The sequence below is a fragment of the Elephas maximus genome, chromosome 5 (genome assembly GCF_024166365.1).
Source record: "Elephas maximus indicus isolate mEleMax1 chromosome 5, mEleMax1 primary haplotype, whole genome shotgun sequence".
Classification (NCBI taxonomy): Eukaryota; Metazoa; Chordata; class Mammalia; order Proboscidea; family Elephantidae; genus Elephas; species Elephas maximus.
In genome coordinates this window covers 24,232,046-24,247,992 of record NC_064823.1, presented here as the reverse complement: position 1 = coordinate 24,247,992, position 15,947 = coordinate 24,232,046, and the positions used below count along the sequence as shown (strand labels likewise).

General features: G+C 42.6%; 1 protein-coding gene across 1 annotated transcript in view; it reads left to right on the top strand.

Annotated features, from left to right (window-relative positions):
• Positions 1 to 655: 655 nt before the first annotated feature.
• Positions 656 to 15,947, top strand: part of FGF2 (fibroblast growth factor 2) — a 93,521-nt gene continuing 78,229 nt past the window's right edge. Inside the window, 3 exon segments of the mRNA XM_049887042.1 lie at positions 656 to 901; positions 904 to 954; positions 956 to 1,352. Of these exon segments, the coding sequence (XP_049742999.1) occupies positions 656 to 901; positions 904 to 954; positions 956 to 1,352 (694 nt within the window).

Sequence of the window (15,947 nt, the reverse complement as noted above, 5' to 3'; positions counted from 1 at the left end):
TGCCAGCTATAGGGTCGGTATGAGTCGGAATCGACTCGATGGCAACGGGTTTGGTTTTTTAATGCCAGCTCAGGAATAAGACATTAACACGTTTCTATAACGGTAAGAATTTAAGCCTCGTCTTTCTCTTTCCACGTCGTCTTAACCCATGGGAGGTCGGTAAAAGAAAGTCTTTTCCTCTTAGCAACCCAATCCGCTCCCTTCCTCTGGCCTCTTTCTCTACTTTTATTGGTAAATTGCTTCAGCCTGTGTTCCTTAATTTTAACAGTGTATTCCCCACGAGTACTCCTGGTCTATTGGTGATTAGAAATTTTCAAAGCCAATTCTGACACAGAATCGTCCTGGTTTCCCACCTCTCTGCTTCTTTGGGGGTGGGAAGTGTTTTCTCGCTTTGAAATACTGGCAAGAAAAAATAATGGGGGGAGAGAGTTGCTTTTAAACTTTTAAAAATTGTATCACGGCTGATCGCACAGCAGAAGCTTCAGAGTGGAGAAAATATAAACGTGGTTTAGGTGGCTCAATATCGGGGTGGGGGTGACTTCTGCGGAAAGGCGTAGGGTCGAGCCTCTAGAGCTGCCCAGGTCTCAACCGCCTCCTCGAGGCACCCCGGCACCTCCCCCGCCCGGGGCTGAATCCAGGCTCCCCCCGGGGACTGATGTCGCGCGCTTGCGTGCTACGGCCGAAGCGCCCGACTCAGAGGCCGGCCCCAGAAAACCGCGAGCGAGTCGGGGGCGGCGCGGAGGGAGGGAGGAGAGCCGGGGGTGCAGGGGGTTGGTGGGCGTCTGGGGGTGGAGAGGTAGAATATGTGACGCTGCGGCCCAGCCCGTGCCAGACTAGCCTACCCGGTGCCCGCGGTTGCAACTGGATCCTGGGAGCTGCAATTTGGGGAGGCGGCTTTCCCGAGAGCGGGGGCCGCAGAGACACCCAGCCGTAAACCCCAGTTCCCGGGCCGCCCGGCTCGCCAGCGCGCTAGGGCCGGCGGAGAGGGGAGCGGCCGAGCGGCGCGAGGCTGGGGGCCCGCGGGCGCGGCCGCGCGCCGCCGGGCGGGAGGCTGGGGGGCCGGGGCCGGGGCCGCGGCCCGGAGAGGGTCGGAGGCCGGGGCCGGGGCCGGGGGGCGGCGGCTCCTCGTGCAGCACCAGGGGCTCGGAATCCCCGGCAGGGCCCTGGCGGGGCCATGGCAGCCGGGAGCATCACCACGCTGCCCACCCTGCCCGAGGACAGCGCCAGTGGCGCCTTTCCTCCCGGCCACTTCAAGGACCCCAAGCGGCTGTACTGCAAAAATGGGGGCTTCTTCCTGCGCATCCACCCCGACGGCCGAGTGGACGGGGTCCGGGAGAAAAACGACCCTCACAGTGAGTGCTGGTACTCTGTTCCTCTCTTTGCCCCCTTCCCTCCAATTCCCATCTCCTGGCGGTTCTCTCCCCTCCCCTCACTCTTGCCTGCAGGCTCTTCCCTTCTCTGACTCCTTCTCTTCACTCCGACCCTAGTCTAGTGGTACGTGTGTTTTCTTTCCGCGCAGCCCTTGGCGGTTTCAGGTTCACCACTCTCTCCCTTCTTCCCAGAGCTGTAGGGAGTCGGGGTGTGTTGCAGTTTTCTTGGGAAACCGTTTCCCTGGGCCCGGAGCCGCAGGGCGCCCCGGCCTTGCGGGCAGGCTCCTTAGGCGCACACAACCTGTCGCGTCCCGGAGGTCCAGCGTCCCGGAGGTCCAGCGTCCCGGAGGTCCAGCCTCTCGCCCAGATGCCGCCCGCCGCTTCTCTGTCCAAGCGAGGCGTTCCTTTCCGCAGACAAGGACAGAAGGAACGCAGCAGATTTAAACGTTTTTTTATTTCAAAAGTACCTTTTTGGAGACACGCCTTTAGATGCCGACCCTGTTGGTAGGACTCGAGGTAGCTGCCACTCACTGCTCTCACCCCTGTGACTTTTTGGGCTACTGTAGCCAGCGACGGCAGTGGATTTTACTGGCTAGCCAGCTCTGTTCCCTACACCTCCCTGTTTCTAGTTTTTCCGAATTGGTAAAAGCTTGAAAGAGCTTTTGTTAATATAGGCTGTAACAGGTCTTTGTCGTAATATAGACTGTAACAGGAAAAGAACCAAAGTTACCTAAAATCTTTGCATCTGCAGTTCTTAACTTGGGGACCTTGAGCATCACTTAACTCCTGAGCCTATTTCCTCATGCCAAAATGGGGAGAACAGCGCTCCTGCAGTAGTTTTGAGGACCAAATGAGATCATTTATATAAAGTGCAATGGGGTGCAATAGTCTACACACTTGCTTTCTGTAACGGATAATCTGGTTATAGAAGTACCTTTGGCTTAGAGCAGTGGTTCTCAGACTTCAGGGCTGCATTAAAATCACCTGGATGGTTTGTTATAGCACAAATTGCTGGGCTTCATTCTCCAGACTTTCTGATTCTGTAGGTCTGGGAACAAGTTTGGGAATTTGCACTTAAAACAAGTTCCTAGGTAGCCCTTTTGGCGCTGGCGCAGTGCTAAAGGCAGGTGGTTGGAACACACCAGCCGCTCCGTGGGAGAAAGATGTAGTAGTCAGCTTCCATAAAGATTTACGACCTTGGAAACCCTATGGGGTAGTCCTGCTCTGTTCTTTAGGGTCGCTATGAGTTGGAATGGAAACCCTGGTGGCACAGTGGTTAAGTGCTACGGCTGCTAGCCAAAAGGTCGGCAGTTTAAACCCACCAGGCGCCCACTGGAAACTCTATGGGGCAGTTCTACTCGGTCCTATAGGGTCGGTATGAGTTGGACCTTACTCGCCGGCAACGGGTTTTTATGGGTTATGAGTTGGAATGGGCTTGATGGCAATGGGTTTGGTTTGATAAATACCTAAATGTACGTGTTACTCTACCGAGAGAACTATAACCACCAAGCTTTATACAACATCTAATTATGAGTTGACATAGGAACGAAAAATAACCTTTTATATTAGTTGGGTATTTATTGTTTCCAAAATAGCAACAAGCAAAAGATGCAGGTGTTTATTTTTTTTCCAGGCTTGTCTTAATTAAACATGTTTATCAACCATTTACATTATCCAATAAAACTTGAAAAGATGCTTGAACCCAATATATGGGCTAGTGGTATTTCTCTGTACTGGTAAATTGAATAGATTTTTGTTCTGCAGTTGTCTGCTAGGCTAGTTCAGCTGATTAGGGCAAGGTGCATATATGTTTCTGTTAGTTATGTTCTTTTCTAGTATCACAAACTGTTAATAATAATAATAAAGAAGCATGTTTTATGAGTAAAAAACAAGAAAATTCTTTTCCAGGTTAGGTGCAGATTTGGGGCTTCCTCTGGTTCTCTCTTTTTGTCTTTCTCGATCTCTTTTTTTCCCAGACTCTTTTATTCATTGCTGAATCATTTTCCTTGAAGATTTTGGTATCCTGTTTGCCTTAGAATAAGGTTGCATAGGGGCTAAAGAGTGGGAGTAATTCTGAATTACATACCATATTAAAACCCACTGCTATTGAGTCAAACGTACCATATTAGCACCCTTTTAAAAACAGATGTTAACTTTTTCTTCCCTACTATGAGTTGGACGGTCATTTCTGTAATCATATTCAAATTTAAATCCCAAAACCAAACCCACTGTCATCGAGTCGAGTCCCACTCATAGTGACCCCATAGAGTTCCCAAGGCTGTAAATTTTTGTGGAAGCAGACTGCCACATCTTTCTCCTTTAGCAGCTTGTGGGTTTGAACCACTGACCTTTTGGTTAGCAGTTGAGCCCTTAACCACTGTGCCACCAGGGCTCTTATATGAATCCAGTGGTTTTTAAATGGAGGTAGTTTTGGCTCCCAGGGAACGTTTGACAAAGCCTGGAGGCATTTTTTTTTTTTTGGTTGTCATAACCTGGAGGGGTGCTGCTGGCATCCAGTGCGTATGGGTTAGGGATGATGCCAAACATCCTACAATGCAGAGTAGTCTCTCTTCCCCAGAGAATTATCCAGCCCAAAATGGTAATAGTGCTAAAGACAAGATGTTAAATGTATGACGAGTAAAATACTCATTCAGATTTGTGGAGACTATGGGTTTTTTAAAAAGAAGATGTCTTTTACTCACAAAAATACAAGCCTAAAAATGACAAATTTAAACTACCTCTGTGTAGTCCAACCTGGACATGAGTTTAATGAGCATATCTTTCTGGCATATTGAAGATCTACTTGACCAAACCTGGAGGAGATTGAGATAGGAAAAAAGTAAGAAAAAAAAATGAATGTGGACCTGACACAACAGTATACTTCGAAAAGCTGCCCCCCTCCCTGAAAGCAAAACCGACCAGCAAACGAGAAATTAAACCAGAGTTAACGGTAGGCACAATTTCCCGCTGAATTATGGCTCAGATTTCTAGGCCTCTCTGAAAAGCTGAAAAACTTGTGGCCCCATTTCTCACACTGTTTTGTTCAATTAAACTAAAAATCTGTCACTGGAAACTTATTCTTTAGGCATAACATTTTCCGCCTAGATCTTCTCTAAAATGCAAGTAACTAGAAGGACTAACAAGTTCAGTGTTATCAGATTTTAACGTTTAGTGAGAATTAAATTGTGAGTGTGATTTCTTCCCTAAAGCTGACCAGAAGGACTGGAGTTGGGGAGGGATACTTTGGAGACTGGCCTAAATGGTGGGGTGCTGATTAGGTGTGAGGGGTGTGGCTCTGGACAATCTGAAGAATGAGGGTCAGGGTGGAAGATTGAGGCAGGGAGGACAGAGGCAAAAACCGAAAGGGGAAGTCCGAGAAGATGACTGCAGTCAAACTTTTCCAACTTCCCAGTTTTATTGAAGGCCAGCTCTGCTTTGTACCTGGGTGTCTTAGTTATTATCTAGTGCTGCTATAACAGAAATACCACAAGTGGATGGCTCTAACAAACAGAAGTTTATTCACAGTCTAGTAGGCTACAAGTCCGAATTCAGGGCGTCAGCTCCAGGGGAAGGTTTTCTCTGTCAGCTCTGAAGGAAGGTCGTTGTCATCAATCATCCCCTGGACTAAGAGCTTCTCAGTGCACTATTGTCTTCGTGGTATGAGGTCTCGCACCCCTGCCCACTCTCTGCTGGCTTCTTTTTTCTTTTATCTCTTGTAAGATAAAAGGTGATGCGGGCCATACCCCGGGGAAACTCCCTTTACACTGAATCAGGGATGTGACCTGAGTAAGGTGTTGCTACATCCCACTGTAACCCTCTTTAACATAATCTAATCTTGCCTCATTAACCACAGGCAGAGATTAGAATTTACAACACCCAGAAAAATTACATCAATCACAAAATGGAGGACAACCGCACAATACTGGAAATCATGGCCAAACAAAGTCCACACATATTTTCGGGGGACGCAGTTCAATCCATGACACAGGGTATTCTTTGAGTTGTTTTTACTTGAAAGGGTCCATTTTCTGGCACTTTTTTTCATAGTCCTGGAATAATACTCATTTGATTTGAGCGTCTTTATAAAAGCAAGATGTTAAGAGTGGTTACAGAGTCTCTGCTTGTCCGGCATGTGCCCTGCACACTTACCTTCCTTTTGGAGTTCTGAATATCTTGGGATACCGCTTCCAAATGTCCATGGGAGTGTATAACAGTAAGTGCATACTCTAAAGGAGTGAACTGTGGAAAAACATATAGAAGGGAAAACATTTTATCCCTAGCAACACGTACAACAGGAAGGGGGAGAATAGTAAATGAAATGTATGTGGCTTATGTACACTTTAGCCTTAAATTTGTTCCAGATGCTCTTATTTAGGAAAAATGAAGGTTGTTAGAAGTGCTGGGTCTACCCTTGAGCTTGTCCCAGGAAGTGACTGCTAGTTTGCCACACTTCTCTGCTTCTAGACCCCAAAAGACACTGAAACTCAGAGAGATGAGAGACCTGCCCACTCTGTGAAGCAGGGATGTGGTCCAGGGGGGCTCGACTCCCATGCCCTTTGCCACTGCATATCCTCTGGGCGATCCCAGTCATAAAACATGGACTTGTGAAATTGAAAGGAAGCTTTAAACCTTCTAGTTCATTGATGTCATTTTATAGAAGAGGATATTGAGGTTCAGAGAAATTAAATGAGTGCCTGAGTTCATTTGCTGATTTTCAGTTTTATTCTCCTGAATGAGCTTCTTGCCCACCTGGCCCTTTGCCTTCTGTCCCTGACCTCTACCAATCGAATTGTGCTCTTTTGTTCAGTCAAAACTGCCCCTCTGACCTCCCTTTTGGTTAAAAACCCTTTGCTATCTAGCTGATTCCGACTCATAGTGACCTTATAGGACAGAGTAGAACTGCCCCATAGCGTTTCCAAGACTGGTGAATTTGAACTGCTAACCTTTTGATTAGCAGCCTTAGCTCTCAACCACTGTGCCACCAGGGCTCCCCCTTTTGGTTAGGCTTGCTCCATTTCAGGGTACTGACATGGCCAGCCCCTCTGAGGACTTTTTGGTTGTATTCCTGGGGTATCAGATAAAGCCATCTTGCCTTCTCACTACCTCTGTCTTTATGTAAATGAGCTATTGATTTAATTATACTGGATTCTCTCCTGGAAACCCTGGTGGCATAGTGGTTAAGAGCTGCAGCTGCTAGCCAAAAGGTCGGCAGTTCAAATCCACCAGGCACTCCTCGGAAATTCTATGGGGCAGTTATACTCTGTCCTATAGGGTCACTATGAGTCGGAATAGACTCAACGGCAACGAGTTTATGAGTTTCAGATTCTCTCCCACCTCACCTTTTTGGGTAATGTCAGCAAGTGGGTCCCACATAAACACAATCTTTACTGTGATTCTATTTATGTGCAGTAAACAGATGAAGTCAGATCCTAATAGCTCATTGAATGTGGAAATCATGTAATTGGTACAGCAATGAAAGGGTAATTCATGAGTCATAGGTATTACCACACCTTGGGAGACTTTTAAGATGAGTTTAATGCCAAGTGACTTCAGCCTAGAAAAGGCTATCCTCCTGTGACACGCCCTAAGTGCTTTTGTTGTGTTTATAAAACGTCATTAAGCAATTAGACTTTGACAGTGGGCCAACAACGTAGTACTAAGTATGTATTCTCATTTTGATTTATGATCCATTTAAAATGAATGGGCATGATTTTAAAGTTTAATTTGAAAATAAATTGTTACAGATGTAACAACCAAAATAAGAACCATCCTTGATACGTTAGAAGAATAAAACTGACTTTATTCGTCTACACATTGTTTCTCAGAAACGACCATCACTTACATGGAAAAAGACAATTTAAGGTCTCACATTATTAAAACTTATTTTCAAACCACAAAATGCCTGTATAAGAAGATATTAACTACACATGTGCCATAGCTTCTGCTTGTTTTTCCAATTCCAGGATTTGTTGATTTTTCCAGACACCCTGCTTGGGCCCCTTTGTCCTGTAGCACACATCTGCAAGAAGGCTGGCCTGGGTTGAGTCTAGGACCATGAAACAGAGTAAGGCAAATCAGCACATTCGGGGCAAAGCTGAGACTCTAACCTCTTTGGAGTATTCTGTCCAAATAGGTGTTGTATTTTGTCCTGTTTTGTTTTTGAGCTTGTCATTTTCTGTGCTCTGAATTCAGCCTCTGGTCTTGTACTTTATCAGATCTTTCACAGAACTTGTATGTTGTCAGTGCTCAATATTTAAAGCTTGGTTATTTGCAAAATAATTAGAAAGAATGGTTATCAATGTAGAACTTCAGTCGTATAATTAGAAGACTTGATCGTGGCACCATGGTTTTCAGTGTTTCCTTCCTGTATCCACTGGTAGGTCAGTTCTGGTACTCTCTTTTCCTGCCAAATGCTCTCTCTCTGCCAAGGAGACCCTCTGAGCTATGTTGTTTATAGCCCTCAGAACTGACCAAAGGACTCAAAGAAAAGTGGTGACTCCCAGGGAACCTCACCTGTTGAGCCATAGACTGTGGTTCTTAGAAGACAGACTAGTGCCATTCTAAACTCTCCTAGGTTATTTTTAGTTTGAAGAAGTTTGAAGGTAACAGACAGCCCGTATTCAGTGTTTAACTTATGTCTCATTCTGACTGTCTTCTGTCACTCTTCCTGTACAGGAGGACTTTTAATTTGACCAGTTGCATCCTTAACACTCTGCTTACTCATTCATTTACAGAAATCTGTAATGCGTGTGTGTGTGTGTGTGTGTGTGTGTATTTTCAAAGGGCTACTTTCCCAAATTAACTTCTAAGTTGAACTATTCAATAGTGTAAAAATGGTGCGGCAGCAGTGTCAGGCCTCCTCCTCTGCCTTCACAAGGGTGGAGGAGAAAGAATCACAATCAACAGCCCAAAGCTGATTCCTCCGAGGTGGAGGTCAGACTTACCTCCTCTCTCCAACCTTTTTACCAATTCTGTCACCAGCTGTCCCTCCCATGGTACTCTCTGCTCCTCTGCTGGGGTCAATAATTTGTTGCAATGGCCACACAGAACTCACAGACCATACTCACAGTTGTGAGGTTTATTAGGGAAGGGACGGGTTACAATGCAGGATACAGTTCTTTAGTCAGGACAGCTTCTCAGCCATGCTTGCAGGCAGACACTCTCTATCTCTCAGCTCTCAGCCCCTTGGCCTCTGGCCCCTGGCCCTTGGCCCTTGGCTCTTGGCTCTCAACCTGGCCTCTGCTCTGCTTGGGCAAGTGCTACAAAGCTCTTTCAGCTCTGCTGATAAGTACCTGGAGCTACCCCACTCCACCAGCAAGCCTCCTTCCTGAAGGCTGGGAAGCCCACCCCACCACCTTATGCTGGTCTCCTGGTTTTGCTGTCACAATTTCTCTGCCACTTCTTCTTGCTGTTTTGCGCTGACTCTGTGTTACAGCTCTCTCTCTCTGTCTCCTTGGTCTAGGATGTTCTCAGTGCAAGGACTCCAGATCCAAAGGACGCAATCCATTCTCGGATCTTCTTTCTTGATGATAGTGAGGTCCCCCTTTTTTGCCTCTGGGATGGTCCATTTTAAACCAAGTGGGATGGCAAAACTGACCAATTCCATCGGTAGGGTTCCATATATCTTATTTGCATGGTCCCATCCCCACAAGGGTGCCGAGCACCTTGTTGCATTATTAGCAAGCTGTCCAGTCCACTTGGTGGGTCACAAGCACCTTATTTGCATAGTCCCACCCAGTCATTTGGTGGGAGTTACAAAACTGTGGCTGGAAAGGCCATATGAAAACAATCCATCTTATCCCAAATAGAATTCTCAAGTGGAAGTTTTACAGATTTTTAAGATATTCTGGAGATTAAAAAATGAAGGTATGTGAGTATTAAATGTTCCAGATATAACTGAATTATTGAAAGAAATTATCCTGGCTTAATTTGCAATTAAGCTATAAACTAATTTGTAATTAAAATTTGTAGTTAAATGATAACTCAGGATTTTTTTTTTTTTTCTAAAGAAAATTTGTATAGAGTAGTAATGATCTGGTTAGGTTCTGTGAGTGGAATGTCCTCTCATTTAGGCATTTTGAGAAGATTCTGGCACCTTAAGGTAGGAACCATGACTTTGCCATATAAATAAACTTCACAAAAGGCTGAGTCCGTTTTACTCAGGGACTGCTCACTAAATGTCAGCCAATGATGAAAACATTCTCTGTGGGCCTTCCTGTGGAGTGACCACTCCTGGATTATGTATACTGTATAAAGCTTGGTGGAAGTGTATAGTTGTCTTGGTATAGTGACATGTACATTTAGGTATTTACCAAACCAAACCTGTTGCCATTGAGTCGATTCTGACTCATAGCAACCCTGGAGGACAGAGTAGAACTGCGCCTTAGGATTTCCAAGGCTGTAAATCTTCATAGAAGCAGACTGCCACATCCTTCTCCCATGGAGCAGCTGGTAGGTTCAAACCACCGACCTTTCAGTTAGCAGCCAAGCACTTAACCACTGCGCTATCAGGGCTCCTTTTTAGGTACATAGTCATTCTTTTAATAAAGATAATTATAACAAAGTTGTATTTGGGAATTTTAGAGATAGACTGTTGGTGTTCTTAGGATAATCTATAGAAAGATGAAGTGTTTTTTTCAGAAAAAAAATTTGATAACTTTTGTCAGGAATTCTGGCCTCTTTAAAAAAACCATTTAAGATTTTCATTATGTACTAGACCATGTAAAATTCCTTATATACACTGTGTGTTGTTCATTCTTACTTTCTTTCAAGGCTAATATCCTGGAATCTTGCACCATATTCTCTTTTCTACTTCATCTCTCTCTTTTCTCTTTTTAGCTCTTTTCATCTGGTGTCTGTCCCTAGTGTTCTACTTAAATCATTCTTTATGAGACCACCAGCATTCTTCTAGTCAAATCATGTGGCCTTTTGCAATTTGTCACACTACTTCTGACTTTTGACACTGTTGTTTGCCTCCAACTTCTTGAGAATTCCTTGGCTTCTGTTACACAGAGAAGCCTGGTTTTCTTCTTACCCATCCATCTTTTCAGCAAGTCTCTTCCTCCTGGTCTTTTGCCTTTATATTTCTCAAGGCTCTGTTTTTGGCCCTCTACTCATCTTTCTGTGTGCTCATAATTCCTTTAGGAGATCATTTATAGTCTTTGCCCCTGATTTCTCATCTCTGTGTTGGTACCATGTTTTCTACAGCTTGAGGGACAGCTCCACTGAGACATACCACCACAGCTTCACACTCCACAGGGTGAAACAGTAACTTAATATCCTCTTTCTCAGCTTGTCATCCCTTCCTTTCAACTTTCTGTTGGTAGTGAAATTATTCTTCTAGTCTCCAAAGGTGGACACCTTGGAGTTATTTTTTGATACTTTTCTCCTCTTCTTCTTTTGTCTCCAAAATGTCTCCAAGGCTTCTTAGCCCTGACTCTTGATTTTACCTGTCTTCTAATTTTCTGCTATTTTTTTTTTCTTTAAGCATAAACCAGACCCTACTTGGCTTTCCTTCTCAAATATGACCTACCTGCTCAATCTTATTTCTCACTATTTACAGTCCATACTCCCGCGATGCCTCCAGCACTCTGTACTTAAATTATAGCCTCTCTAACCTGACAAAACCACCGCTGTAACAACGATTGGCCTTTCCTCATGTGGCCCTTGCTTTTGGAAAATCCTTCTTTTTCCTGTCAACTCCTTTCTCTCACCCCCCTCCCAACCCCACCTTTGTCTGGAAAAAGCTTTTTAAGAGCCAGCTCAATTATCTCCTATCAGGGAGAATTGTTTCTATGTCTGTTTCCCATAGTACTTCATAGAAATTCTATTACAGAATTTAATATTTTTTATTATAGGTAGTTGTTTATATGTCTCTCTCTTGGACTGGGAATATGAGCCCTTGTAGCAAAGACTGGGTCACATTTTCTGTGTCTGTCCTTATACACATAGTGACCACTCAGGGGAAGTAAGTAAAAAGGCACCCAACAAATAAGCCAAGCATGGCTCCTAACTTCCTTTTTCACCTTCCTCGCACATCCTTTTAGCCTTTAACTAGGCCATTTCCCTGGCCTGGAAGGTCCTTTCTATCCTCTTACCATGTCTCAATCCTCATCACCTTTAAGTTCTATTTCTTTCACGTCATCCTGTACCCCTCTTTCCATTCCTATGTGCTATCTAAAAATTTTTTCTAATGGCTTGGTGTGTTTTAATTTTGTGTCCTCCAATTTTAAATTGGAAATTTTTAGCTGGTAAGGAATCCTTTTATTTAATTTATAAACCGTTACATAACAAAGGACATCATGCTTGGTAAAGTAGAGGGTCAACAAAAAAGAGGGAGACCTTTAATGAGATGGATTGACATAGTGGCAGCAACAGTGGGCTTACACGTAGCAACGATTGTGAGGATGGCACAGGATTAGGCACCTTTTCGTTCTGCTGTACATAATAAGGTCACTAAGAGTTGGAGCCAAATGGCACCTAACAACAACAGCAACCTAACAGTCCTTTACTCTCTTTCTGTTCTGAAGGTCTGAGACTGAATTTACTTATCCCAAGATCTCCTTGACCCCATTATTGAATGAGTGACCAGTCTGAGGCCCACGAAGAGGTTCAATTTATATTTTTTGGTTGAGCTGGAGCTTTAAATAAATTAGCATAAATACTGCAGTGTAAGGCATAGAAAATGACTAAATTAAATGTAATAGCACTGAAGTTCTTTTCTGCACGCACTGTTTGCATTATTCAAGGAAGCAATAAAGGTAAAATATAAACATTTGTTAAAGATCACTTTTTATTGTGAAACATTTTCTTTTCAGCTATTTAGCAATGTATCTATATTTCTAGCCTATATTGATATTTAATTTTGAAACTGGTTGTGGTCCAGGAATGTAAATCTAGGAAAGTCATACCTGATTCAGATACTTTAATTCTCAAATGTCTTTTTTTTTCCTCCAAGTCTAAAGCCAGTGAATCATATTATAAATTAGGATTGAAAACTGTCTGGTACCATTGTTAGTATTTGTTTTGTCTGTGATGAAATGATGCAGATGTTTTCATCCTAATATTCATTCAGATTTATGAGCCAGTATTTTTTTTTTCTATTCATCGTAATCTGTAAAACTCTTAAAAGGGTAGAAATCGTATGACAAAAGTGAGTCATAGTTTTTGTGATGTGATGTCTGCAAGGGTGGGTGGGAAAAATTGCTGAATGAATGACCAGTCTCGTTCTATCCCTTTCTAAGCTGAATCATTTTGCAAATAGAAAACAATCCTTAAGGTTCTACACAGTCAATTACAGAATTAATAAGAGGAAGGTGGAAGGGTCAAATAATACCTCCAATTTAAAATTACTTTTTGAACTATATCGCTTGAGGAATAGTCTTTGTTTTGAATTGGTTATGGAATTAATCTTTCTTCTGCCTGATATTTATATATGTTTAATTTTTCTATTTATTATGTATATTTCTTGCCTAGATTTGTCTTGATTCTTTGAAGGATCTTTAGACCGTTCTTCTCATTCCTATTTCTAGACTTTGCTCATTTGGAGATAGTATGGATGTGTGTGTCCATGTGTTGCAGATAACTATTTGAATGATTAGATGAGGATTCAAGAGAGGAAGGTCCCTTTCATCTTGGAAGTTCTGATTCTGGAATAGAATTATTTTGCATCTTGCATTGTGGGCCCTGTTACTTCTCATCTTATTAGAAACATAAATCTGGAAAGCCTTTTCTGAGTCAAATTAAACTTTAAGTGTAAGACAGTTTAACCTTATTTCCTTATCTTCTTTGGAGTAAGGTATTAGTCAAGATAATTAGATGAAAAAGGGAATATTCTGTTTTGATGATGTTTCTTTCCCAGTTTTAGAACTTCTTTCATTTCATTTTACTTTTTGCATTACTCTTAATAACAACTCAGTAGTAGGGATGTAATTCAAATGAGATGATGGAGATAATCTTGCTAGGTGATCTTAAAAATAGCAACAACAACAACCAAACCCATTTCCGTCAAGTCAATTCTAACTCATATCGACCCTATAAGACAGGGTAGAACTACCCCATAGGCTGAAATCTTGACAGAAGCAGGATGCCACATTTTTTTTCCAAGGAGCCGCTGGTGGGTTTGAACCACCAATCTCTGGTTAGCAGTCAAGCACTTAAACCACTGAGTCACCAGCGAGCTCCTGTTTGTTGTGGGCAAATTCTGTCTTAGTTAGCTAGCGCTGCCATAACAGATATACCACAGCTGGATGGCTTTAATAAACGGAAATTTATTTTCTCACAGTTTAGGAGGCTAGAAGTCCAAATTCAGGGTGCTGGATCTAGGGGACGGCCTTCTCTCTCTGTTGGCTCTGGAGGAAGGTCCTGGGAAATCTTAGAGAATAGTAATAAATTAAGAAGATACAGACAGCAGATATTGGATTGAAAAATAATGAATTGTAGCGACATCCTTGGCTGGGAAGATTGGGAAGAAACACAGACTTTTTGGGGGAGGGGTAAGAAGGGGATTAAAACCAGAAGTGTTGATGGGCTCTGTCCAGCCCTGGCCAGACACCCAAGGGGATTGTCATAGTGACTGTGCAGAGTCCCTCCCTATGGTGGGGGAAGGAGCAGTTGTTTGGGCTTCACCACCGTATTCCCTAGAACTTTGATATTTAATTATTATTGAATGAATGAGTGAATCGCAGGCTTGAGAATTTGCTCTGTGTCAGCTTTACAAATAATGACTGTTTAATCTTGATTACAAACTTTAGAGGTAAGTAACATTTCGCTCACTTTACTGATAAGAAACTGGAGTTATTTTATTTTTTTTAATTGACTGTTCAAAACATGATTTCTTTGTCCTTAACAAGTAATTGTGCATTCTAAACTTCTTAGAGTTTAGAATCAGGCTCATGGCCAGAATTCCAGATGGACAGTGTAACAGAAATTTGAACAGAAATAGTGATTTGAAAAACAATGTCAACTTAGCCAGAGATTTTGCCATGCCCAACAAACTTAACATCGCTCCCATCTATTCACTATTCCCCTTCTATATTGTACTCTTCTTTATTTAGGAAATATTTCTGCCATGATGTAGTATAAAATAATATTTCTTCAATACTTTGGTGTTGCTTTCTGATGAACTCAAAGATTTTTAAATAGCACATACAGAAATAGAAAGAGTGGGGCATAGCAAAGGATGGGCATGATGTGTTGTTGTTAGCTGCCACTGAGTCAGTTCAGACTCATGGTGACCCCGTGCGTGCAGAGTGGAGCTGCTCCAAAGGGTTTTCAAGGCTATGACCTTTCGAAAGAATATCGACAGGCCTGTCTTTCAAGGTACCTTTTGATGGGTTTGAACTGTCAACTTTTTGGTTAGTAGTTGTGCACTTGACCATTTGCTCTACCCGTTAAAAAAAACCCGTTGCCAGCAAGTTGATTCCCACTCATAGTGACCATATAGGACAGAACATAACTGCCCCATAGGGTTTCCAAGGAGCAGCTGGGTAGATTTGAACTGCCAACCTTTTGGTTAGCAGCCAGGCTTTTAACCACTGCATCACCAGGGTTCCATACTAAATGCTGTGTAAGAATGGAATAAACCGTAAAGCTAGGATGAAAAGAGAATAATTAAAAGAATGTCTTTTAAAAGTAGGCCTTTTCCACTGAGTTTATGTTGATAGTGGTGAATTAATTAGGATAAAGATAGGGATAGGTGTTTGTGCAACATGAAGAATGTAATCAATGTTCTTGAATTGTACATGTAGAAAGTGTTGAACTGGCAAACATTTTGTGTATATTTTCACCACACAAACACAAATGTAGGTCCTTTCAAGGAAATTCTGGATAGGCTTAGGACTTAAGGACATGTGATATAAGATTAAAAAATAACAGGAAAAAAAAAGTGGGTATCTTCACCTCAGAAAAACACCCTGACATGTAACATTTTACATGTATTTTCAGAGGATCTCAGTTTGTCAGTGAACCCTAGGTTAGAATCCCAACCTGGAGGAAAGATGCACTCTGTATCTTTGGGGCAGCCGTCCATGAATATTTCCTGCAGTGAGACTTTTGAGAAGTTCTGCTTTCTGGCCTACCTAGACAGTAGAATCATGTGCTTTAATCTCCAGTCATGGTGAGCATTAGGCTACTTCTGGAAAAACAGAAATGCCTAACACAACACCCAATCGATTCTGGAGGTGATACCCATGGGCAAGGTCAAGATTCTCCAGAATTCTACAACATAAAGCTCTACAGTTCTATATCATAAGCATGGCCAAAAATAATTTAAGTCTGGAAAATATTCAGAGTAGGTGTAGCTAAACAGATAGCCCATTTTTTTTATATCTCATTAAAACACTCAGAGAATGTCTGACTTAAAGCAATGTAACTTCCTGCAATGCCTTCCAAGAAAAATTAGTTGAATTGCAAAATGTATATGTGAGTAACTAAATAAATTCTCTATTGTAAAGGGATATTAACTACATCGCTGTTAAAAGTTGATAGGAGGGTCTAACAAAAATTATAATTTTGATCTAGAATAATAATCTAAAGCATTACTTTCTGGTGGTAATTAGATAACAGGGTTAGCTGTCT